Source organism: Staurois parvus, unplaced genomic scaffold, assembly GCF_062004578.1.
Source record: "Staurois parvus isolate SC_StPar_1 unplaced genomic scaffold, SC_StPar_1.0 ptg000131l, whole genome shotgun sequence".
NCBI classification, from domain to species: Eukaryota; Metazoa; Chordata; class Amphibia; order Anura; family Ranidae; genus Staurois; species Staurois parvus.
The window spans coordinates 9,182,582-9,209,115 of record NW_028317927.1 but is presented as its reverse complement, the minus strand read 5'-3'; the positions used below and the strand labels follow the sequence as shown (position 1 = coordinate 9,209,115).

Genomic DNA, 26,534 nt, shown 5'->3' with positions numbered 1-26,534 from the left:
AACTGTTGAGTTCAACATCTGGTGCAGCTCTGCATAGATACCAATCAGCTTCCAGGTTTTTTTGTCAAAGCTTAAACTGAACAAGCTGAAGTTAAAAGCTGCTACCATGCACAAGTGCACCAGACTTTGCACTCTTCAGTTTTAGTAAATCAACCCCAAGATGTTAACAAGTTCCTCAAGCACCTTTGCAACATTTGGTAGTATAGAGAATAGAATTTACAAGTTTGGAGGTTTTTTTAAATATGCACTACAAGTCTTTTTTTTTTTTGGGTTATGAAACGTTGGTTTACGGAAGCTTTCAAAAGAAAGACAAGGTTAATGACAAGTTGCAAGCCAATTTCATATACACTTCTGAGCCCATTATGCTGCCAACATCCGCCCAATAATCCATTTAATGACAAGCACACCTTTCGAGAGACTTTTTTTTTCCTAAAGGAGATGTTTAGACTTGAAGTGAACTATTAATTTATAAGTCTTCTTTACACTTCCCGATGAGTCATTGCCATTAATGAGATATGCAGGTTCTTTATGGATAAAAATTTTAGACTCTCCCAGCAGGTGCCCAAAGAGACTTAATCTCATGCTCCTTGTTCTGCTTTAGATGAAAACGATCTTTGCAGTTTGAATCTTACATTCATTTAATGTTATGGGCTTGGATTCAAGATCAGAGGTATCTCCACCAGGTTTTGCTACTACAGTGGAAAGATCAGATGCTCTCCAGAACAAGGTAAAATGTCCTGTCTAAGCATTTTACATCTGTTGCATAGGGATACTTTTTACATGTCTATTGTAATAGTTGTTATATTTAAGGTGTACCACCACTTTTACAGAAATCATTCTGCACAATATATCTTGAGGCTGCACTTTGGAAGCCTTATAAAATAGAAGTATGAAAAAAACATAGGAATAACAACATTTCAAATAGCTTTATTTATGAAGATTGCTACAGTTCTAGGTACTTTGACTGGTTCCTCTTCCACTGCATCCAGTCGTATGACTCTGTTTGCCTGATATTCACATAAGGCATAGAAAACCAGACTCCAAACTCCAGAACACTGCAAATCTCAGTCATTTTAAAACACAGACATGAAGGTTCTCACAATCAGAAACTGGTGCTTTACCTGACTGTGTAAAACTAGAAACAATGTATTAAAATAAATAGCAATAAGAATGGGATGGGTCATCTTCAGACATGCAGTTTAAAACACACTTAAATTCCCAGTATATGCAAGAGGCATGCAAACTGTAGTCCCTTCAGAGGAAAATCCTTGTATTGTATCTGGTGAACTGTATGTGGTACATAAGGGCTCGTTCACACTTGACTTTATTTCTAACTCTTGCCTAATGCCCCTATAGCATTTGACAGGCGTTAGACAGGCGTTTGGGAAGCAGTTTTAACGCTCCTCAAATGCTCCTCAAACACCCTATGCGCAATTTTGAGGCATTTGATAGGCATTTGCAAAGCGATAAAACCACACCACAAATGCCTATAATGAAGTTAAATAGTATTAACGCTCCGCAAATGACTGGAAACAGCATCACAAATGCCTGCCAGGCATTTGAGGAGCAGCACCATAGACTTGAATAGGAGGCTTCAACTCCTCCTAACTCAACATGAGGCGTCAGTTTTGCCATGACGCAACTTGATGCGACGCTAACGCTTCAGTGTGAACAGAAGTTTGTGCTGCCAACTGCAGAATTTTCATAGGCGTTTGGGAAGTGTTTTTAACGCTTCTCAAACGCCTGTCTGATGCCTGCTGACAAAGCTAGTGTGAACGTATCCTAAGAGAAGTAAACAAGCCCTATTACACACTTTCATCTTCGTCTTGAGCACTATACAGATTGCATGGGGCTTCATCATAAAATAGACAGCTGAATGCTATCAGTATGGCAGCCAAGCATGATATAACAGATCATTATGTTTATTAAATCTGAATATATTGCACCAAACATCTAAAGCAAAAGAAGAAATATGCTGGAGATTGCCATTTTCTGTGTGTGCTAAATCCTGCTATAATATTTGCAGTCAACATAGACATGGATCATCCATTTTCTCAATTCTACCTGAGTGGAATAACAATAAAACACCCAAATGGATACACCCTAAGAGCATATGCTGCTTTACTGACAATCTCCATGTTTTAGGATCTTGCAAGCTCAGCCTAGGGAAAAAGGAAGAAGGACCATCATCCTGTACTTGACTGCTATAAGTGTCAACTGAGTCTTGTAGTTTAAAATGTGACAAACTAAATAACCATAATAACAAAGTCCTGGAATATAAATGGTGTGGAGCCACAAAGTATAGATGTTCAATAAGTCCTGATGTGAAAAGGGATAATGTTCTCCAATCGCCAATGGCCAACACTTTGTGGCTTCACACCATTTTTATTACAATACTTTGTGTGCTGTTATTTATGCTGCTTTACTACTACGCTGGGATATGTAGTTTCACTGTATCCAGAACTCTACAGGTGGTGCATGTCTATTTGTAACAGTCTAAGGGTATTCATAATCAACTACCTTTTGTTTAAATGTCACTGTTATGACTTGCCTTAGGTAGTCAGTGATCTATAATGCACCAAGATTAAGCTAGGTTTTACAGTAAGTGGTAGGGATATTCTATCAATTTACATTAATCTGTGCTGTAGACTGACTGTCTGTTGGTTTTACTTAAACTGACTTGCAGAAATAACATTATATTTACATGACCTCATACTAGTAAATCACAGCATGTATAATTTCGGGGTTTTTTTTACTTGAGTTTGTACACAGGAAAATAACAATCTTGTAACGTCCTGTTGACAGGTATTTTATTCAAACGTATCCTGCTGCCTTCGTGTTGAAACAAGTTGCTTTAGACTTGTTAGAAATACAAAAGACATGAGAGGAACAAACAATTAAGATCTACACATGTGCTCTGCCCTGACTTATTTCTATGCATACAACACCCCCCCTTCCCCCCATTGTAAATGTACTTTATTTCTCACATATCAGGCACAGATGCACACTGACAGCAGCTCCATGTAGCAGGAAAAGGTAGGTCTCGTTTCACCATTTTAAAAGCTATATTCCTTATAGTGTGGAAAATTTGTGAAGGGATGATGGATACAAGTTTTTATTAATTTGATGACCATCTGCAGGCATCTGCATCTTCTGGCAGTGCCCTTAACAAGTGTGGTGTCCTCTGGGAACCTTGCATTTCAAGCTTGTGGACAAGGACAACTGGTGAAATATATGGGGTGATAAATGTATTTTGCCCTTGCCCATAAGCTATAGATGCAAGGTTCACAGAGAACACCACACTTGTTAAGGGCAGATGGTCATCTATAACTATATGACAAAGTTTTCTAACCAGTCCAATTGCCATTGCCACTTGCAGCCTTAGCAGGGTAACTCACATGAGATGAGAGATTGTCACCTGATTCATTCAAAAAAGGTGAGACTTGGCAACTGTCATTAGATGTCTATGGGTGCCTTCATCCACCATCATTTTAAATTATTGGATGCTTACAAACAGAGGATATTGTGTTGCAGTGCTATTAAGCTGATCTGGCTTTAAATGTACTCCATTCTAATTAAGCTAATGGACAGTGTGGACTCAAATTTTACGAATTTAGTGGCAGGTTTACTGTACTCCCAACAATTTAATTGGGGGCTAAATGTAATCTTTACATCATACACCATAAAATAATAACTGAAAATTGTTAAACAAAATTTAGTCTTCAAAAAAAGATCAAGTTTAGTAAGGATGAATTGCTATTTAATACTGACATTCACAGAACATGCTAAATGTGAGTTAGTGGGGTTTTTTTTCAGATTGTTTCAAATTTCTCTAATGCAAAGAAAAAGCTGTCAACGGGAATGCTTGCATACACACAAGTAATCATCTAGCAATTTCAGCAACTATAAACCAGCTTTCAAATGCAAAAGCAAACACACATTATTAGAATATAAATACAAATACATTCAAATATAGAAACCATTGGTTGTATGTTGCCTTGATCAATTCAGATGTTTGGGAAATCTAAAGTTGGTTGAAAACTGTTATAATTGCTAAAAAATGGCCCTGACAAATGGCCAGCAAAATGCCCCCCCCCCCCAAAAAAAAAAAAAAAAAATAATAACAATAATAATAATACATACACTGTGAATTTCTTGGAAGTGCTTGGAGCCAGTAAAAAATGAACACTGTTTTTTTTTTACAATAAATCTGGGGGTTGTCTGGTTAAACCTGCTGATCCACCACCAGATGCTGGATCTCACACTGTCATTTTCTACACTAACATAAGCAAGGAGCCAGGTATCTCTTCTGAGTTCTAAAACATAATAGCTTCTATACTATAGACTTGCCCCAGGTCAGTGACTTGCTATTTATGGAAACTGTGATAAAGGTATTGACCCCAGGAGCCTACATCAGGTCAACAATTGAAGATCCCTTATTTCTGTCCATGTGGGCCCCTTTAGAGTTATGGTACTTCAGTTCTCCAAGTGTATCTTTAGCCAAAACTTTTTTTTTTTTTTTTAATTTTGAAATAGAGCAGGGAAGGGTTAGAACCTCTTTAAAGTTTTTATTGATGTCTGAGTTCCTGCTGGGAAGATTCACTCTATTTGTCCTGGTAACCTCTGTCACTGAGTCACTGTCTCAGTCAAAAATGATAGAATGGTTCCCAGAATGGGAGGTTACAGTAATTCTTCAATGTAGGCACATGGTCTGGTAACAGCTGTCTGAGAGGGGAATTCTCTTTCACTTTGCAAAGATTTCTTCTCCCTTCTTCTCACTTCCTGTTGTGTTTTCAGGAGAAAAAGCAAAGAGAACCTCAACAGGAAACAGGCAACAAAAAATAAACTGACTTGGGTTTAACCCTTATCCCACAGCCAGGTCTAGCCTGTCTAATTAAGGGGTGAAAACACTTGTCCTGGGGGGGGGGCACGACCAAAATCTGGGGGGCACAGTAAATCCCAGCACTCCCTTATATATGTCCCTGCTTTATCCAAAACTAATAATAAATGTTTTTGAAGTACATCAACTTTAATCTCCTCATAAAGGTGTAGACATTTACCTGTTTCGAAACACATTTATTTATGAGATGACTGCTAACAAGTTGCTACGTTTATCACTGACAACTGAATACAATCACTCATGCAGCCCTAGACTTGAGGTGCCCACCCATGCAATCTGCTGATCCAGTCTTTATCACCTGGATTTTTCAGGCAAACAAGTGTCCATAAGGCACCAGCAGTCACTGCCGGCCAAGGCTTGTTGTAGGGAGGAGCCATAGGACAGGTAAGACATCCCCTTGCCTGGAGGCTCATGTTTTCCCTCAATAAGCTAGTACCTTCCCTTTGAAGTCTATGGTCACATTTAGATGGAGTGTCTAGACAAAGAGACCTAAAACCTATTACAGAATTAGGATGTACATGGGTTTACCTATTAAAGATGTAACTTTCAATCCACATGTGTTCTCTTTTTCTCCTTTGATTCACAATATCTTTTGATTGTACCATACTAATTCTTTTGCATAATGGAATCATATTATTTTATAATGTGTTGATAACTTGCCCTTTTTCCACTGTAACAGAGATTGCCACACATTAAGTTTCAGGTACTTTACTCTTGTATAAATGTTTTGTTTAACTGTATGTTTCAATACTTCACTAAGCTTTGTAGGATAATTAACTTTTCTGCTCCTTACTAAAAAAGTACAATCATATGAATTTTATGATTATTTGTCCAATAAGACTAGCTGCACATAACTACACTTTAAAAGTAACACTACTCCACATTCCATCCTATCTAACTTGTAATATTATTTACATATTTGCTCCTTAGAGCTGACGAAAAGCAATTCTTATTTCCTGTGCAGCAGAGATTCCAAGCATGGATCTACCCAGCCATTCACCCGGTAAGAAATAAGAACAGCTGTTAAATGTTTCCTAGCAAGCAATGCCTTATTGTACCAATATGTCAGTAGTAGGGTCAACAGTTCCTTGAAAAAGTAGTCATACCCCTTAAAAGTTTCCACATATTGTCATGTTACAGCCAAAAACATAAATTAATTTTATTGGGATTTTATGTGATAGACCAACACAAAGTGGCACATAATTGTGAAGCGGAAGGAATGTGATAAATGGTTTTCAAAATATTTTACAAATAAATATCTGAAAAAAGTGGCATGCATTTCTATTCAGCCCCCTGTGATACTGTGATATCCCTAACTAAAATCTAGTGGAAAAAGTTGACTTCAGAAGTCACCTAATTAGTAAATAGAATTCACCTTTGTGTAATTGTAGATGTATAAATACATCTGTTCTGTGAAGCCCTCAGAGGTAGGTTAGAGAAAATTAGTGAACAAACAGCATCATGAAGGCTAAGGAACACACCAGACAAGTCAAGGATAACGTTTTGGAGACGTTTAAAGCAGGGTTAGGATATAAAAGCAATTCCTGAGCTTTGAACATCTCACGGAGTACTGTTCAATACATCATCTGAAAATGGAAAGAGTATGGTACAACTGCAAACCTACCAAGACATGGCCGTCTACCTAAACTGACAGGCCGGGCATGGATAGCATTAATCAGAGAAGAAGCCAAGAGGCCCATGGTAACTCTGGAGGAGCTGCAGAGATCCAAAGCTCAGGTGGGAGAATCTGTCCACAGGACAACTATTAGTCGTGCACTCCACAAATCTGGCCTTTATTGAAGAATGGCAAGAAGAAAGCCATTGTTGAAAGAAAGCCATAAGAAGTCCCATTTGCAGCTTGCAAGTAGCCAACATGTGGAAGAAGGTGCTCTGGTCAGATGAGACCAAAATTGAACTTTTTGGTCTAAAAGCAAAAAGCTATTTGTGGTGGAAAACTAACACTGCACATCACCCTGAACACACCATCGCCACCGTAAAACATAATGGTGGCAGCATCATGGGGATGCTTTTCTTCAGCAGGGACAGGGAAGCTGGTCAGAGTTCATGGGAAGATGGATGGAGCCAAATACAGGGCAATCTTAGAAGAAAACCTGATAGAGTCTGCGAAAGACTTGAGACTGGGGCAGAGGCTCACCTTCCAGCAGGACAACGAACCTAAACATACAGCCAGAGCTACAATGGAATGGTTTAGATCAAAGAATATTCATGTGTTAGAATGGCCCAAAATCCAGATCTAAATCCAATTGAGGGAATATTAGCATTGATGAACACAACACAGAAATGGAAGTTCTTCAAAAAGACTGTATGTGAACACACTGCAAAACATAAGTTAAAAAGGCTATAGATAATAAGAAAAGAGCTTTTATTCAATATACAAATGAAGGAACGCCATCATCGTTTAAACATTACAAAGAGTATAACAGAATATGCAAAAAGGAAATAAAGGCAGCAAAAATTGAAAACGAACGACAGATTGCAAAAGATAGCAGGGCCAACCCCAAAAAATTGTTCAAATATATTAATAGTAAAAAGGTTCGGTCCGAGCATATAGGCCCTTTACAAAAAAATCTAGAGTGGGTGACTGGGGATAAATAGAGAAGGCAAATTTATTTAATACCTTCTTCAGCTCTGTATATACAAAGAAGCATGGGGGAGCTCTTGTCCATAATGGGCAAGGTATTGACACAGCTCCAGATGATCCACATTGGCTCACAATTGATATGATCCAAAAATATTTAGACATCTGGAGGAAAAGAAATTTAATCTCCAAATACGGAAAGGTTTCTTCACAGTGAGAGCTGTTAAAATGCGGAATAGACTCCCTCAAGAGTTGGTTCTGGCAAGCTCAGTGGATAGCTTTAAAAAAGTCCTGGATTGTTTCTTAGATACACAGAATATAACTGGATACTAACATTTATAGGTAAAGTCGATCAGGGGAATATACGATTGCCTCTCGGGGGGTCAGGAAGGAATTTTTTTCCCAGCAGGTGCAAATTGGATCATGCTTTGCTGTTTTTTTTTTTTTTGCCTTCCTCTGGGTCAATTGTGGGTATAGGATTATAACTTTTTTTTTTTTCTATGGTTGAACTGGATGTACTTTTGTCTTTTTTCAGCCAGACTAACTATGTAACTATGTAATCTGACAGAGCATGAGCAATTTTGCAAAGAAGAATGGGCATAAATGTCACTCTCTAGATGTGCAAAGCTATAGAAACATCCCCAAAAAGACTTGCAGCTGTAATTGCAGCAAAAGGTGGTTCTACAAAGTATTGACTCTGGGGGGCTGAATACAAATGCACGCCACACTTTTCAGATATTTATTTGTAAAAAATGTTGAAAACCATTTATAATTTTCTTTCCACTTCACAAGTATGTGCCACTTTGTGTTGGTCTATCACATCAAATCCCAATAAAATACATTTTCGTTTTTGGTTGTAACCTGACAAAATGTGGAAAATTTCAAGGGGTATGAATACTTTTCCAAGGCATTGTGTATGTATTTCTCCGCAGCAATCCAATTTCACAGGTTTACAGGAGAATTCTGGCAGATATTGCTTATGGTGTTTATTATATATATGTTGCAGGACTCGTAGTATAAATTGTACACGGTAGGCATAGTGGATAATTTGTGAGGCCAGAATTTTCAGAATGTGTTTATAACAGTTGTTGCATTTACAATATAGGGAAAAGGTCTGTTTGTTCAGTTAACAATCATGTCATGTTTTCTGCCAAGTCTGCTATATAGTACTATAAATAACAAACAAAACTAACCTATATTCTTAGTTTTGAACATAGTGGAGGAGAGTTACAAAAACTGGTTTAAATTTGTCTGTTATGTAAATACAAGAAATATGGGGAATGAGTGTCACATGCACTAAGTACATCATATCAGTTCCAGTTCTTCAGTTCTTAAACTCTCTGTACAAACAAGAAACAAAATAACTTTAATTTAATGTAGATAGAACTGTTAATACAATTCTATTTTTGAGACATGTATATTACCAATATAGTAAAAGACATTCAATAATTGTATTTCCCGGCCAGCACACATCCTGTATCCTCTTAATGTATACTTAACACTAAAACATTAACATTCACTGTCAGCACAATCTGCCACCTACACTCCAAAGAATAATGACAGAGGGCAACGCCCAGATGGGTTATAACATGACTTCCCCAAGACTAAATAAATTAAAATGAAGGCAATGTTGTCACTGTCTTGACTGCTTGCATTGTTAGCCCATTTGTGAAAAATCATACAATATAGAAATAAAGAATTTAGTGTGTACTTTGTGCTAGTTTATCCAAGCTTAAACGCCAGGTAAATATGAATGAGATCAAGGAGTTCTATTTTATACAATGCATGGATTACATGTTTCATAACCTTCTTTAGAATACCCATAACGTTCTTCAAAACCACTGTCATGATGGCACCCTGTTTTAAATGTTTAGTTTCTAAATAAACATTATGTATAAGCCCAAATCCTCATTTATTAAACAAAAAAAAAAACAAATAAAATTGATACTACTCGAAATATCCAATCTGTTATCCCAGCTGACAGGCCAAAATGTTTGCAGGTGCTGGTTGGGTTGAACACTGTCTCTTCAGACACATCTAGGACTACAACAAAATGGTGCCCATATGCACCCTGCATCGGCATATAGTGAACTCCTCTTAGAGGGGGCTCTACCACGGGTAAGAGACCAAGCTGAAGCCAATTTTTATTAAGGGAAGTTCACTATATGCCAGACGAGCATCATTTTGTTGTAGTAACAAATTCTCATTGTTACAGCTTCTCTAGTAAGGGGGAGCTCTAGGTTAAGTGAAAATAATTACCTTTGCAGTGACACTTCCCACATTGCAAGGCTTAACTGCTTGGTTACCTGGCACTCTCTTCTGCTCTCTGACACTCTCTGTATTTTAAGTGAACCTTAACCCTCTCTAAGTGCTTTAAATACACTGCTCAAAAAAATTAAAGGAACACTTTTTAATCAGAGTATAGCATCAAGATGATTAAACTCCTGGGACATTGATCTGGACAGTTAAGTAGCAGAGGGGGTTTCACCAGTTTTGAATTTGGCTAGGGTCAGTGTCACTACTGGGGCGATACCTGGACCCTACAGAGGTTGCCTAGACAGTCTAACTCCTCCAGGATGGCACATCAATACGTGCCATTGCCAGGTTTGCTGTGTCTCCCAGCACAGTCTCAAGAGCATGAAGAAGATGTCAGGAGACAGGCAGTTACTCTAGGAGAGCTGGACAGGGCCGTAGAAGGTCCTTAACCCATCAGCAGGACTGGTATCTGCTCCTTTGTGCAAGGAGGAACAGAATGAGCACTGTGAGAGCCCTACAAAATAACCTCCAGCAGGCCACTGGTGTGAATGTCTCTGACCAAACAATCAGAAACAGACTTTATGAGGGTGGCCTTAGGGCCCGACGTCCTATAGTGGGCCCTATGCTCACTGCCCGGCACAATAGAGCTCAATTGGCATTTGCATTGGACACCAGAATTGGTAGGTACGCCACTGGCACCCTGTGCTTTACATAGATGAGAGCAGGTTCACCCTGAGCACATGTGACAGATGTGAAATGTGCTGGAGAAGGCATGGAGAACGTTATGCTGCCTGTAACATCGTTCAGCATGACAGCTTTGATGGTGGGTCAGTGATGGTTTGGGGAGGCATATCCATGGAGGGATGTACAGACCTCTACAGGCTAGAAAATGGCACTGCCATTAGGTATCGGGATGAAATCCTTGGACCCATTATCAGACCCTATGCTGGTCAGTGGGTCCTGGGTTCCTCCTGGTGCATGACAATGCCTGGCCTCATGTGACGAGAGTATGCAAGCAGTTCCTGGAGGATGAAGGAACTGATACTACTGAATGGCCCCCAAGCTCGCCTGACCTAAATCCAATAGAACACCTCTGAAAATCATGTTTGGGTCCATCAAACGCCACCTGGTTGCACCTCAGACTGTCCAGGAGCTCAGTGATGCCCTGTTCCAGATCTGGGAGGAAATACCCCAGGACACCATCCGTCATCTCATTAGGCGCATGCCTTGATGTTGTCAGGCATGCATACAAGCACGTGGGGGTCATTCTGAGTTGCTGAGTTGCTGCAAAGAAATTTCAGAAAAATGGACTAGCCTGCTGTATCATTTTTTCAATTTGATTTTCGAGATGTCTTTCAATTCAGTCCCCTGTAGGTTGATAATTTTAATTTCCATTAAACAATGGGGTATCCTTATGTTCCTAACACATTACCCAGTCCAAATCAGTATAAATATCCAGCATGATATTTTTCCCCATTGAGATCTGATGTGTTTTCAAAGTGTTCCTTTAATTTTTTTGAGCAGTGTACTTTTCCAGAGTTCAGCTTTAAGCTGGCCACAAATGTTACAGAATTACTGTACAATCAGCCTAATTTTGATAAACTTGATGGGGTTGTATGAAACAGTTATATGATAAGCTCAATTATTTTTCCATTAGACCTAAGAATATATTAAAGCTAACTACATACCTTGCAAAATTTCCTTTAAATTTTTATTTTAATTGTAACATTTTTCTTTTTGTATAATACAACCTAATTGTAGTAGATTGTAGAATTAGTCTGAAAAAGAATGGTTAAGTACAATGTATGCACAGCTGGTGAATAAAGAAGTCATATATTTATTTCCCTTATTTATATAGTGCAATAGTTACCTTGTGGGCCTAGGTATAGTTGCTCCCTGCCCAGTCATTTCCTACACAGCCATTCTGCTCTTAAACCAAAGTAACTGACAGCAAAGCTTAGACAGACTCTGCCAGTTTGCTGTTCTTTAAAAACCACCCTTCCCTATACACACCTTTACAATGCTCCCTTGACAATCTTCTGGGTCCTTTGCTAAATATCTGGTGCTTTCTGGTTAGTAAGAGAACGTAAACTTCTTCTAGGATATACTGCTGAGCCAATCACCAGCTCCAAACACTGTCAAATGGAGTTGGAGAAGATGTCATTTATCTTGTGTAAACTACCGCACAATATGGCAAGTAGCTAACAAAGTGTTTGACTCTTGAGAAAGCAGCAAGCAAAGTGACAGTGTCTCTTTGATACATTTTTAGGAGCTAGAGTCATTCCTGTGACATGGATCACAATTTTTTATGGAAAAATATGGTAAATTGATTGAACTCATTAGGACCTCAGTTCAAGCTTCCCTTCTTCAAACCTATAATGTGATAATTGCTTTATTTCTTATACTATGACTCCATTGCGGGGAAAACCTACTGATTCCATATGAAAAGTACAGCAGTGTGTGCCAAGATTGTGCTGTGAGTCTGCTGTGCCTTACATGTACATACATGAAACTCTCAATTTAATTTACGAACCATTATAGAATTAGTATATTTCAAAAGAGTAGAAATTCTGTAACTAATATAATTATAAATAAGCCCTATTTTTAGGAAAATACAGTAAAATTATCCTTCTGTCCAGTCAGTACTTCTGACAAATTGATCATAACAATAAGCAAGTTTTTACAGAGTAATAGCACATCCTGATAAAGGTATGATCATGTTTCCTCTCTGCAATGGACTGTTGTATTCATCTCTGAGCAATACTCAGATTACCATAAGAATAAAATGAAGTTTAGTACATTATTTGTATAGTGATCCTGTCCACAAATGCACCTGGTAATTAAAAAAACATCATCATAGTGCACAATATTTCACAAATTCACCCTTGGAAACATGCCAGTTGAAGGATACATGTATTTCTTTAAAGGATAAGATCACCTTTTATGAAAAAAGAATAAATGTACATCTTTTTGCAGGCAAGAAAATATGCATTTATTATTTTGTTACACTTGAGTCTGTAAAACATTGCCTCAGCGATCAGCAGATCGCAGGTGTAATACCAGGCTCCTGAAGACTCTCAGTGTACTGTCTGCCTGTATCTCCCGTATGGGCAGACAGTTATTGAGTTGCAGGAAGAATCAATGAACTACAAGAGCGCTCACCAGCATTCTCGCAGTTCATTGAGAACTACAAGTCGTCGGTCACAACACTTGTAGTCAATTCTTTCAAGCATTCATTCACAAAACTCTGTGAATAAATGATGCGCCCATGTGGACAGAATCCCATTTTTAAATTGTGAAAGCGGGTGTGGGAAGAAGATACCCCACCCATTGTCACAGTGAGGGGGGATCGGGGAAGAAAAGGCAGGAGCTGGAACAAGTTACATGTTCTACCTTAAAAATCTGTAGAATATGTAACATGTTCCAAAGGCGAACTTCGCCTTTAATTATATTGTGAATTTGGTTTAATTATATTGTGAATTTGGTTGAAATAAATTTATCACATTCAAACTGACTTGACAAAGGTGTGTGCAATGCAGGAAATAGTAATAGTAAGTAATACTACTTATTGAATATATTGTGATATGATTATTGTGTTACATTTGTGTTTCGCTTATACATATGTAATTGTTTACACAAGGTACGAAAACAGCACAATATGTAAAGCATAGATTAACCAGATTTGAATATGATTGAATCTGATCATTGACAGAGGACATTTTATTGGTTTGGTTACCAACAGAACAATTGTGCTTTGTTAAATAACTTAAGAATTATTCAAGACATGTACCAGATTATGATTGGGATTTGAAAACAAAAATGCGTATTAGTGTTTTACCCTTTCTTTTTTTGCTGAATGAGAACTGGGGTAAAATCTCACAATAAATTAAGCTATATGTAATATACTCGACTAATAGGTTTACAATATGTCACTTTTAACTTCCACCACTGGGGTAGGAATCTGCACCACAACCAAAGGCTCAACATTAAAACCTGACAGTGCTAGCAAACACACCTAAAGTGATATTAATCAAATAAAATAATAGGCATGTCATACTTACCTGCAATGGTTTTGCACAGAGCACCCCCGATCCTTCATCCTCTTCGGCAAGGACAGGGTTGCTCCTGAGCCACCCTATCTGCGTCTATCGACCCAGACAGGATGGCTCGGCCCTGCCCCTCGCTCCCTCATCACAGGATTTGATTGACAGTAGTGGAAGCCAATGGCTTCAGCTGCTATCACTTTGCCCAGGCAGAAGGGACAGAGCCAGGATAGCCTCTGCTCTCATGCACAGGGCTGGGTCTGGAATGGGCTCAGGTAAGTATAAGGGGGGGGCAGGATGGATTCTGTTATACATAAGGTGTTTTACCTTATGCATAGAATTCATGTGTACAGCACCAGATCGAGATCGGGCTAAGGTAAGTATTAGGGGGGAATAAGGGGGGAGCTGCACCCCGAAGGTTTTTTTTACCTTCAGGTATAGAATGCATGAAAGTAAAAACCTGTAGGATTTAGAATCCCTTTATTCTCTCTCCAGCCCTAGGCAACACAAAAAATTGCGCCCCCCCCCCAATGAGAGAGCGAGAGAGTTCAATAAGTGCGTCTATGTATATATGATTCTCTATCTCTCTCTTCCCTCTTTCTCTCTCGTCCCTCTTTCTTTCTCTCTCTCTCCCTTCCCACCTCTCTCTCTCTCTCTTCCCTCTCTCTCCCTTTCACCCCCCCCCTCTCTCTCTCTCTCTTCACCCCCTCTCTCTCCTGTCTCTCCCTTCCACCTCTCTCTCCCTCTCCTCTTTTTTCTTCCCTCTCTCTCATTCCTTCTCTCTCTCTCTTCCCTCTCTCTCCCTTTTCTTTCCCTTTCTCTTTCATTGTTCTCTCTCTCTCTCTCTCTCTCTCTCTCTCTCTCTCTCCCCTCTTTCTCTCTCCCCTCTCTCTTTCTGTCTCTCAGATCATATGGAACTGCACACACACGCAGTATGATTACCCCTCCCACCACCTCCTCCAAGGGCAGCTGATTTCTAGGCAGCAGGAAATGTGGGCAGGGTGTGGTAATCATACTGTGTGTGTGCAGTCCCATGTGATCTGTCAGTTATACTTTCTCATGTGCTGGATGGATGACAGGAGGGAGAGCCCAGAGAACAGAACACAGCTCACCTCCTCCGGGCTGTTTCCTCTCCACCACGTCTCCTCTCCCTGCTCTGGGCTGTCCCCTGGTCCTGGCTCTGAGTAAGGGTGGGGGAAGGAGCTCAGCGGAGAGCGGCCACTCAGGAACACTGGGGCACCCCCTTCATCCAGGCCAGGTCTGTCTCTCCCTCCAGCAGCAGAAAGACAACGGGAAGGATAGGGGGAGAGACCTCAAACCAGTTTTCAGCTGCTGGAAGGAGAGATACACAGGGCATCCTTCTGCAACTGCTCTCCCCCGCCACAGCGATCCTCCTGCTGTCTGGGCCACCTACAGGAGTACCGGTGGTACCCCTCTGATGGCGACCCTGCATGGCTCTGTCTGCCACTGCTTACCAGGTCCCTTCTTCCTGGGGGGCGGTGCCGCCCCCATAAAATTTGTCGCCCTAGGCAATTACCTTCTTTGCCTCATGGTAGATATGCCCCTGCTTAAGAGGTGTCATTTTCCATACCCTACTAGTATTTTGGCTCTAGGTACAAAACTAAACCAGAATAGACAAACAGTAACAACACCGACACTAGTGGTCTCACTAGTGTCTCTGACTGCCCCATATGACAATGCCTTATCTTCTTCCTACTGCCAGGAATTTAGAAAGACCACTCCTAATGTGCAAAATGATTTTCTGCTCACTTTTCAAAGCACCTACATTTATCCGGATAACCACCCCCATGTACAGATAAAGAGCTATTCACGTACACAAAAATCACCAGGATCTGCAAGAGAACCTAAGATAAAAGAGAGATCTCCCTCTATACAGAAATATGGTCTCTAGGAAACACCATTCCTGACTGCTTGGTGTACACACATAAAAATCATATATATATATATATAGAATATTCCTACAGGTAAATTCACCTAAATTCTGCAGAATGTTTCCCAGTCTTCCAGCTTGCTGTGCAGAACATCCCAGCACCATGCATTGACACATAAGCACTTGGTAAATAGAATATGTATGTTTTAATTATGGAAAATAAAAAGTATCAGAATATCTATCTGTTTTTACATGTTGATAATGTACTAGTCCAAGGAAGGGTTCAGGTTTCCATTTATTGGCTGAACTAGACAAGGCCTGAATTAAACAAATGAAGGAAAATGAGAATGACACACTGGGATGATGATACAGAAAACAGGGAAGAAACCAGCTGCAAACATAGAACCTGCACAATGAGAGAATTATGTACAATAGATGTGTGCCTATAGGTGGCAGTGGCATAGAGGCGATTTTCTTGCATAATTATCAACCACTCATTTTTTACCATTATAAGAAGGAATACAGTGGTCTGTTAAAAGCTTATTTATACATTGTCACAATATTTTAAGCCAGGTCAAGTTAGGATCCGTAAAACAAGAAAATGTTTTGTAAGAAAGGTGATCCTAGCAGAATGGTTTTTGGGGCCAAGAACTGCATACCTACCTCCAGTGATGGAGAGCTTGATTTTACATCCTATTACAGGTATGTCTTCTTCATATCTAAAGTGCTGCAGCAGCCTTTTGGTAGACTTAAATATCCAAACCTTCTTGTCAGTAACTAAATTGCTAAAGTAGCTACAGGACTAAAATACAGGCACCTCTACTGTACATCACTAAGCTAAAGTGGTCTGATATGCAAACCTCAGCACTCCTGGTACTGTGAAGAGCTGGCCCACCTCACACTCCAACCTCCTACTGACCATCTACTATGATAGGTGGTCTATCTAGCCAACAGAAAAGAAGTGCAAGCAGGCCAGCGCTGGACACTAATAACAAGTGGTAACGTGCATATTAGAGGTATGCATCAGTGTCTACATTTAGCCCTGCTAAAACTTACTAAGAATTATACATAAATGTCACAATCCAGCAATAAAAAAAATCCATAATAGTAAATGTAATTCAAGAAATAGACTGAGCTTTTCAATCCTTTATTGTTGGACTATTGCTTTACTAAAGACCCCAATGTTTTTTGTAAGACCTATAATATGCTGTATGGAACAAGGATAGATGTATGTAAGGCAGTCCACAGAATGCTTATCATTAGCCAGCATGTTTGGAAGGAAAAATATAATGTGTAGGTTAGGTTTTTGCTGAGTGTTTTAGAATATCAGTGTGTAGGTATAAAATACTGAATATTATACATTTGCCACCCTGGGCCTTAGCACTAGGACCAAAAATGTAGCTATAATGATAGCAGATTATTTGACTGTTCTGGAACCCAAAAGCACAGGAGTTTAGAGCTGTCTGGCTATACACTGATTCATGCAGGTAGCAATATCATTAGGTGAATACATTTTCATGAAATAAATGTATATAAAGTTAGGGATCCTATAAACAAAGCTATGAAGACTATAATGCTATTCTGTATGACTAGAGGAACCCCCTTTGAAATTGAGAATAGCTAGACAGGGGTCCCCTTTATAACTTTGCAATGGTTCCAATGTTTACATGCAGTAAGGGCCAGTTCACACCACATGCATTGCAGTGCTTTTTTCCTGCATCAAAAAAATGGGAAGTATGATACATGGGTTCCAATGGCATAATTCACACCAGGGCAGTCAGTTGCAGTGCATTTTAGGTCCACAAAAAAAAGTACAACATGCTGCATTTTTCCTGCGGAATTGTACTGGAATGTATCAAAAAAGCATACATAATGCACCAGGCACCAGTGCAATGACAGGAAAAGGAAGAAAATGTATTTTAACTCCTCCCATGACCCTCTTCTGGTCACATGTACATCTGGACAAGATGGAGCATAGAAGGTTGTATCTAGACATTGATAGGCTCCATCAACAGTGTATGTACCCAATAATGCTTCTCTTTCGGGCATGCAGTCTCAGCAGTGCAATGACCATAACCATGAAAAAGCCTGCCAGTGCAGACATCGTCTCTACACAGTAGCACACAGCACACAGAGGACACTTCCAAGGAAAAAACAGGATGTGATCTGAACGGGAAAGGTTACCTGGAAGCATTGTCTTGATGAAAATAAAGATTTGCAATTGAAATGACCAAAAAAATAGGAGGAAAAAAAGAATCTGGAATTCATCTGGAAATGCATCAAAAAATGTGTTAAAAAAGCACAAGCAGAAAAACATCTGGAAGGGATCCGGAGGACATTTTTGTGGTGTGAACTGGCCCTTACAGCCCTCTTGGACTGTACTTATTAATCTACTTCTGTCTATTGCTGTTTACTTGAAAAATGATTTGTTCAATGAAAACAAAAAACACATTTCCAGTTCTGTTTCTGAAATCCATACTTATAACATTTTCTTTTTTTTTCTAATTTCTTTATTTTTCTCTTTCACAGACAACAGAAAAGGTGAAGCATATATTAACGTGACAAACCAAGACAATAACTCTACAGCTCTCACAGAACTCTTAAGAATTATCTTTCCTGTGTTATACCTTATCATATTCCTGGCAAGTGTCATGCTGAATGGTCTTGCCGTCTGGATTTTCTTCCACATAAGAAACAAGACTAGCTTCATTTTGTATCTGAAGAATATAATGGTTGCTGATCTGCTCATGACAGTGTCCTTTCCATTTAAAATTGTGCATATCTCTGGGATTGCTCCATGGCATTTCAATGTCTACCTCTGTCGCTATACCAGCATCTTGTTCTACACAAGCATGTACATTAGCATTGTCTTCCTTGGGCTAATTAGTATTGACAGATACCTAAAAGTGGTAAAACCATTTGGTAGTTCAAAAATGTACAGTATCAAGTTCACAAAGATGGTGTCTATATGTGTTTGGATGGCCATGTTCTTGTTTGCCTTGCCGAATGTTATCCTTACAAATGCACAGCCAACCAGAGATAATATCAATGACTGCAAAAAACTCAAGAGCCCAGTTGGAGCTAAATGGCATGAAGCGACTACTTATATTAATATGTTGATGTTCTTCACTGTTATGGTGGTGTTAATTGTATGTTACATTTCAATTTCCCACCACATCCAAAAATCCAGCAAACCTTTTATCAGTTGTTCAAGCCGGACAAGAAGACACAATCAGAGCATACGAGTTGTTGTAGCGGTGTTTTTTGTATGTTTTTTGCCCTATCACCTTTGTGGGCTGCCCTTCCTCTTCAGCCAGCTGGATACAGTTTTGGATAAGGATGTATACAAAATCTTAGTATACTGCAAGGAAGCTACTCTCTTTCTTTCAGCCTGCAATGTATGTCTGGACCCTATCATCTATTTCTTCATGTGCAGATCCTTTTCTCAGAGGCTGTTCAACAGAGCAAGCATCCGATCGAGGAGTGAGAGCATAAAATCTCTACAGAGTGTGCGGAAATCAGAAGTACGGATATACTGTGAATATACCGAGGTGTGACAATGTGTCAACTGGACTACTGCTGTGTAATGTGTAGATATTTTATAAATAAAATGTAAGATGTGTGTGCTGACAGCAAACCCTTTATACCCGTATTTGGTGTGTTACATTTATGGACTGGAAATACAGAGGAGCAAATTGCAGCGGAAGTTTCCATTGCTGATGCAACTGCCAGCAAAGGAAGGAGTGAAATTTTTGCTTGCAGTTGCTGACCCCTGTTTTTAAAAATTTAGTTCGCTTGGTTGTCATTAAAATCAGGCGTCTTATATACACTGCTCAAAAAAATTCAAAGAACACTTTTTAATCAGAGTATAGCATCAAGTCAGTTCAAGTACTGGGATATTGATCTTGTCAGTTAAGTATCAGAGGGGGTTGTTAATCAGTTTCAGCTGCTTTGGTGTTAATGGAATTAACAACAGGTGCACTAGATGGGCAACAATGAGACAACCCCCAAAACAGGAATGGTTTTACAGGTGGAGGCCACTGACATTTTTTCCCTACTCATCTTTTCTGACTGTTTTTCATTAGTTTTGCATTTGGCTAGGGTCAGTGTCACTACTGGTAGCATGAGGCGATACCTGGGCCCTACAGAGGTTGCACAGGCAGTCCAACTCCTCCAGGATGGCACATCAATACGTGAAATTGCTTGAAGGTTTGCTGTGTCTCTCAGCACAGTCTCAAGAGCATGGAGGAGATTCCAGGAGACAGGCAGTTATTCTAGGAGAGCTGGACAGGGCCATAGAAGGTCCTTAACCCATCAGCAGTACTGGTATCTGCTCCTTTCTGGAATGAGGCACAGAATGAGCACTGCCAGAGCCCTACAAAATGACCTCCAGCAGGGCACTGGTGTGAATGTCTCTGACCAATCAGAAACAGATTTCATGAGGGTGGCCTGAGGGCCCGACATCCTCTAGAGGGCTCTGTGCTCACTGCCCGGCACCATCAAGCTCGATTGACATTTGCCATTGAACACCAGAATTAGCAGGTCCGCAACTAGCGTCCTGTCCTTTTCACAGGTGAGAGCAGGTTCACCCTGAGCACATGTGACAGATGTGAAAGGGTCTGGAGAAGCTGTGGAGAATGTTATGCTGCTTGTAACATCATTCAGCATGACCATTTTGGTGATGGGTCAGTGATGGTTCAGGGAGGCATATCCATGGAGGGATGCACAGACCACTACAGGCTAGACAATGGCACCCTGACTGCCAATAGGTATCGGGATGAAAATCCTTGGACCCATTGTCAGACCCTACGCTGGTGCAGGGGTTCTTCCTGGTGCACGACAATGCCCGGCCTCATGTGGTGGGAGTATGCAGGCAGTTTTTGGAGGATGAAGGAATTGATACCATTGAATGACCCTATGCTTGCCTGACCTAAATCCAATAGAACACCTCTGGGATATCATGTTTCGGTTCATCTGACGCTGCCAGGTTGCATCTCAGACTGTCCAGAGCTCAATCATGCTCTGGTCCAGATCTGGGAGGAAATACCCCAGGACACCATCCGTCGTCTCATGAGGAGCATGCTCCGATGTTGTCAGGCATGCATACAAGCACGTGGGGACCATACAAACTACTGAGTACCATTTTGAGTTGTTGCAATGAAATTTCAGCAAAATGGACTAGCCAGCTGCATCATTTTTTCACTTTGATTTTCAGGGTGTCTTTGAATTCAGTCCTCTGTAGGTTGATAATTTTCATTTCCAATTATTTCAAATTATGGGGCATCCTTACGTTCCTAACACATTACCCAGTCCATGTCAGTATAGATATCCAGCATAATATTTTCCCCATTGAGATCTGATGTGTTTTCAAAGTGTTCCTTTAATTTTTTGAGCAATGTATGTTCTGAGATGGTGATCTGAAACAACTATACAGATCAGAAGTTCTGACACAGTTGGCTTGTTTAACTACTATCCCTGGGGTTTGCAGAATTTTAGCTTCTGTGGGCAGTCATTCCTCCTCCCCACCCTGTCAGAGGTGAACAGGGAAAAAAAACATGATTCAAAAGACGTTTTCCATATTCTCACACATGAAAGCTGTGCTGAGAATCAGTGTAATGTACTAGAGTTAGCAGGACCTCAGCTATAAAATAAAATATATGGTCTTTATATTAACTGTATTCTTTACAAGAAAAGGGGTTAGGGCTCATTTACACTTGCTGTTTCCTGTGTTGGATCACTCTTCAGACTGCATTGTCCATGGGTAGGGGTCAGCCCTATTTAGTTGAATAGGTCAAGACTGGTGGGTGGTACTGCCAGCTAAACACAACAGTGGGAAGAATTTTTGCCTTGCCACAATGCAAAGCATTGGAACCTAGGCATATTTACACCCCCGACCACTGCCTTTGCAGCTTAATGGGGAGCGGTTAAGGGGGCAGTACAAAACGTGACTTATGGTAATTTTTACATCTCTAAACAAGGTTAATTGATTGTGTTTGAGGCTTTCAAAAGCATACAATGTTTAAAGTGGATCTTCAGCCAAATAACGTTATTTAATATAATAACACACTACTTTACACCCTACTTTAGCCATCTTTGTTACCACTATATTGCATACTACATGAATCAGTTGAATACACAGCATAATGGTTACAAATGTGTAATGAAGTACATGGAGAAGCACAGTGAGGTGTTACTCTCCTTAACGGATGGCCTTTGTTGCTATAGGCAAGATCTCTATGATCAGACTTTATCTCTCTTTACATGCAATACCACGTTACATTTCTTTTAATAGTAAAACAGCTTCTGGTTTCCTCAAAAATGACATTGATAACTTTATTAACAATAAGCTAGCTATAACCGTAATGTTAATGAATTGTGTTATATTTTTTGCCATGAAACAAAACAGGATGTTTGCACTAAATAAAAACACTTTATTTTATAAAGAATTGAATCTTGAAGAATCTTGATTTCAGCAAGGCATTTGATACAGTTCCACATAATGATCTAATTAAAAAAATTTGCACTAGCTATGACTTTACCCTTGGATTGTTCAGTGGATATGCAGTTGACTAAAGGATAGATACTATCGTAGACTGTGATGCCAGTCTAATACTTACCTGTCCCTGATCCAGTGATATATTGGCTCTGCAGTCTCGTTTTTACAACTGCTTGTAAATATATTTTCTGCTGCAAACTCTAAACAATTTTATGAAGAATTTTTACTCCAAACTCTATTCTGAGAATGAGATCTACATAGCATTTAACGAATACATGCACTGGCCCAGCAGAGAAAATTCTTAAAGGTGACTCTGCAGTACCAAGATATCTCAAGACTGGCAAGACTGGGGACTGGAGATAAGTGATACTTACATTTTGGTGTAAGTGCATTTGAAAAGCAGTTACAATTTTAGCACAAGATAATTAGAATCCACTTTACTGAGCTCACACCAATGCAAGATGGAATCTGAATGGTTGATCTGCTGTTAACTAACTAAAAGTCCATGGGGATGGACTTTAACCATTAGCCGCCCGGCCTATAGCCGTTTGGCGGCTGCAAAAATGCTCTAGCTTTCCGGGTGCACGCCATTTGGCGTGCTCCCGCACATGCGCAGTTCGTGCGGTTGCAGAACCGCGCAGCGGCGTGAACAGTCACCGCCCGTGTACCTCAGACAAGGCCGATGACAGATCTGAGTACCGGCCCCCGTTGCCGGTACCATGTGACCTGCTGTGTCCAATCACAGCAGGCCACATGACAGTTGTATACAATGGATGGCTTCATTCATGCCATCCATTGTACTGTATACTAGTGCCTAGCTTTGAATGGTCACAGCAGGTCACATGCACATGTCATGTGATTAGTTGTGGCCAAATCACAGCTAAGCACAAAAAAAAAAAAAAACCTGAATGAATCGATTTCATTCAGGTAAATGCTTGCTTATAGCAAAGTAATTCTTTGCTATAAGCAAATTGTGTAAAAAAAAAATACTGATCACTTCCCCACAGTAGTACAATGTTACTATGGTAACATTGTACTACTTTGGTCATAGTAAAATCTGAAAAAAAAATCTTAAAATTTTTTTTAAAAAATTTAATAAAATATTAAAAATAATAATAATAAAAAAAAATATATATATATATATAATTTTTTTTCATACTGTCACCAGTCAGTGTCCCTGTTCACCACCATGCCAGTTATACGATGATGCTGTACTGCACTGGTGACAGTATGTAAGCAAAAATAGTGAAAATAATTTTTTTCATTTTCCGAAAAATTATGACAAAAAAAATACAACTTCAAAAAACTCGCCATTCCTCTTATGAAGTACGTCGGACTGTCTACTCTGCAAAAAGGGGTCATTTAGGGATATCTGTACTATTCTGACATTCTTGGATCTCAAGAAATTAGATTGGCTGTCAGTACTTCAGGATTGATCAATTTTCAGATCTATACCATAGTTTGTGAACTCTATAACTTTCCTACAAACTAAATAATACATCATAATTTGGATTATTTTCACCAAAGACATGTAGCAGAATACATTTTGGTCTAAATTTTTGAAGAACAATTATTTATTTGTAAACTTTTATAACAGAAACAAAGAAAACGTGTTTTTTTTTCAAAATTTTGGGTCTTTTTTTGTTAATTTAGCAAAATATAAAAACCCCAGCGGTGATTAAATACCACCAAAAGAAAGCTCTAGTTGTGTGAAGAAAATGATAAAATTTTAGTTTGGGTACAATGTTGTATGACCGTGCAATTGTCATTCAAAGTGTGAGAGCGCTGAAACCTGAAAACTGGCCTGGGCAGGAAGGTGCAAAAATTGCCCGGTATTGAAATGGTTAAAGTGGGGTGCAATGTGCAACATGCTCCAAAAGGTGAACTTATCCTATAACCTTATCCATCTTTCCAAAAAAAAAAAAGGTTTAACTTGAGTTGCTCATGAAAGCGTTATTAACCTGATTGAATATACCACAAATTTTTTGGACCACAGCGGTGCTGTGGACATAGCCTATCTGAAAGGCATTTGAAAGAGTGCCACATAATGATCTAATAAAAAAGTTGTACAAGCTAGGAGTTAACCCTGGAATGGTTCAGTGGATATGCAGTTGGCTAAAGGATAGATACCAGAATGTGGCTATAAATGAATGAACAGAGACTAGTCACTAGTGGTGTACCACAAGGCTCTGTACTAGATTCTGCTCTATTTTATCTATATGCAAATGATATAACTAAAAGGTTGGCGGGTAAGGTATGTCTTTTTGCTGATGACACAAAGGTGTGCATTAATGTCGATATCCCTAGAGGTGTCTAACATGGAACATGATTAGGGATTGTTGGAAGATTGGTCAAAGTAGTGAAAACAGCAGTTCAATGTTTCTAAATGTAAAATAATGGACCTGGGGAAAAAGAGTCACTTGACAGAGTACAATATTGGGGGTACATTGTTGACCAGCACTACAGTGGTAAAATATATGGAAGTACGTATTTCAGACAATTGCAAAATAAGCAAATAGTGTGGCCAAGCAGTGGGAAAGCAAATATAACTCTAGGATGCATCACTAGAGGGGTCACCAATAGAAGGAATTAGGTCCTGATTCCCCTATACAGATCTTTAGTTCGACATCATTTAGAAAACTGTGTCCAAATCTGAAGACCTCACTTACAAAATTATATTGATAAGAGAGAACAAGTCCAGATATGGGTAAAAAATTGTGACAGGTCTTAGGGATACAACAAATCAGGAGAGACTTCAGAAACTTTATATGTACAGTCTGCAGGAAAGAAGGGAAAGGGGAGATGTGATTGAAATCATTCAATGTGATCAATAAGGTTCAGGAGGTCAGTATTTTCATAATGAATCCAAGATCAAGAACACAGGGATATGACTTCAAACTAGCAGGAGGAAAGTTCAAAACTAATCTTAGAAAGTATTATTTTACTGAAAGGGTAGTTGATGCTTGGAATAAACTTCCAGCAGGTAGTGAATCAGTCAACAATAAGTGGATTCAAACATGCTTTGGACAAACATAGATCTATACACAGACAAAAAAAGTTAACAAAAAAAGAAACCCAAAACAAAATATGTATAAATTTAAAAAATGGGTCAGACTCAAAGGACCACTTGGTCTATTTTCTGTCATCACTTTTCTATGTTTAAACCCAAAAGCAAACATTTTTTATACTACAGTTTACCAATCTCTAGATGTGATGGCTGCATTAGCTTTCTTTTCTTTATTTTCACCTGGTTATATGGTCAGTAAGTCTATTGTTTTTATACAGCACAGGCTCTCCTTCAGTTGCAGGGATGAGACAAACTATTTTGCTACTGACAGGGATACTTACAATGATCAGCTTTTGTTTATTTATGTAAAACTTTACATACATATCCTAAAAAGGAAAAACATTGTTTGCTGTAATTGCCTATACAGTGTTAGCTGGAGTTCAGCGTCAGTTTGTTAGTGTATCTAAATCTGCTAGTATTACACTCCCCTACCTCCAGATTAACAATGCTGCTGCCACTGTGCTCCTTCATCCAGAGTGGGGGAACTCTAATACAGGAGGTGTGTTACTGGAAAGATCATTAGGTGATAACAGAGGGAAAAAGACAAAAAAAAAGAAAGCTAATGCAGCTATTATTGATTGATAAGCTGCAATATATTACATTCTTGGTTCTGGGTTTAATTCCTCTTTAAATACTGAACTGTTTATTCAAAAGATATTATCCATACTAACCACACTTTAAAATATCCAATCTGGATATTTAAAACAAAACATCAGCCAAAAGGTTTTCTTAGACTGAGATACAGCTGGGAAAGTTTTAAACTTCTGTCAAGTTTTCATTACAGGCTCCTTTGGTGCTAGTAAGATTCCCCTTAACTTCCTGTTGCAGTGTTGTCAAAATAAACTATAAAGAAGGAAGTTCTGCAGACAGCAATAATATGTTGACATATGCTGTAACCTTTCCTCACCAAGAACTTAAAAAAAAAGGAAAAAAAAGTCATACCAGAGTTCTTCTGAACTAAATCCTTGGTCCAGCCAATCCCTACCTTAGTATTACTATACTTGAAGAAATTCTATCCTCTTTTGACAAGCATTATCTCTTTGTTTTCTTAAAATCTATCCATTCAAATCCTTGTGGTATGGCTAACTACAGCAATCAAGTATTCTAATAATATAAAAAAGAAGTAGAAAATAAGGAAGGAAATTATGCAACTAGGAACAAATATTGGCAAAAGGGAAAGTGGAAGCAAATTCAAACTTCCTGTGATTTCATATTGATAGAACAGAAAAAATACAATAGGGGCAATAAGCACACAATACTATCCATCCTGTTAAAACATTTG

At 39.2% G+C, this 26,534-nt stretch overlaps 2 protein-coding genes across 4 annotated transcripts in view; one reads left to right on the top strand and one right to left on the bottom strand.

The window, feature by feature from the left end:
- Window positions 1-26,534, bottom strand: part of MED12L (mediator complex subunit 12L) — a 464,120-nt gene that overhangs the window by 177,786 nt on the left and 259,800 nt on the right. The window lies entirely within an intron of this gene.
- GPR87 (G protein-coupled receptor 87) lies at window positions 578-22,135 on the top strand. 3 transcript variants are annotated; one of them, XM_089672600.1, is made up of 4 exons: window positions 578-727; window positions 2,995-3,036; window positions 5,831-5,903; window positions 18,219-22,135. In XM_089672600.1, exons 3-4 carry the CDS (start codon window positions 5,879-5,881, stop codon window positions 19,244-19,246), a joined length of 1,053 nt encoding a protein of 350 aa, XP_089528726.1. In that variant the 5' UTR covers window positions 578-727; window positions 2,995-3,036; window positions 5,831-5,878; the 3' UTR covers window positions 19,247-22,135. The 3 variants fall into 3 exon arrangements, with proteins under 3 accessions (XP_089528726.1, XP_089528727.1, XP_089528728.1); XM_089672601.1 differs by lacking the exon at window positions 578-727 and having other exon boundaries at window positions 2,543-3,036; XM_089672602.1 differs by lacking the exons at window positions 578-727; window positions 2,995-3,036 and having other exon boundaries at window positions 5,757-5,903.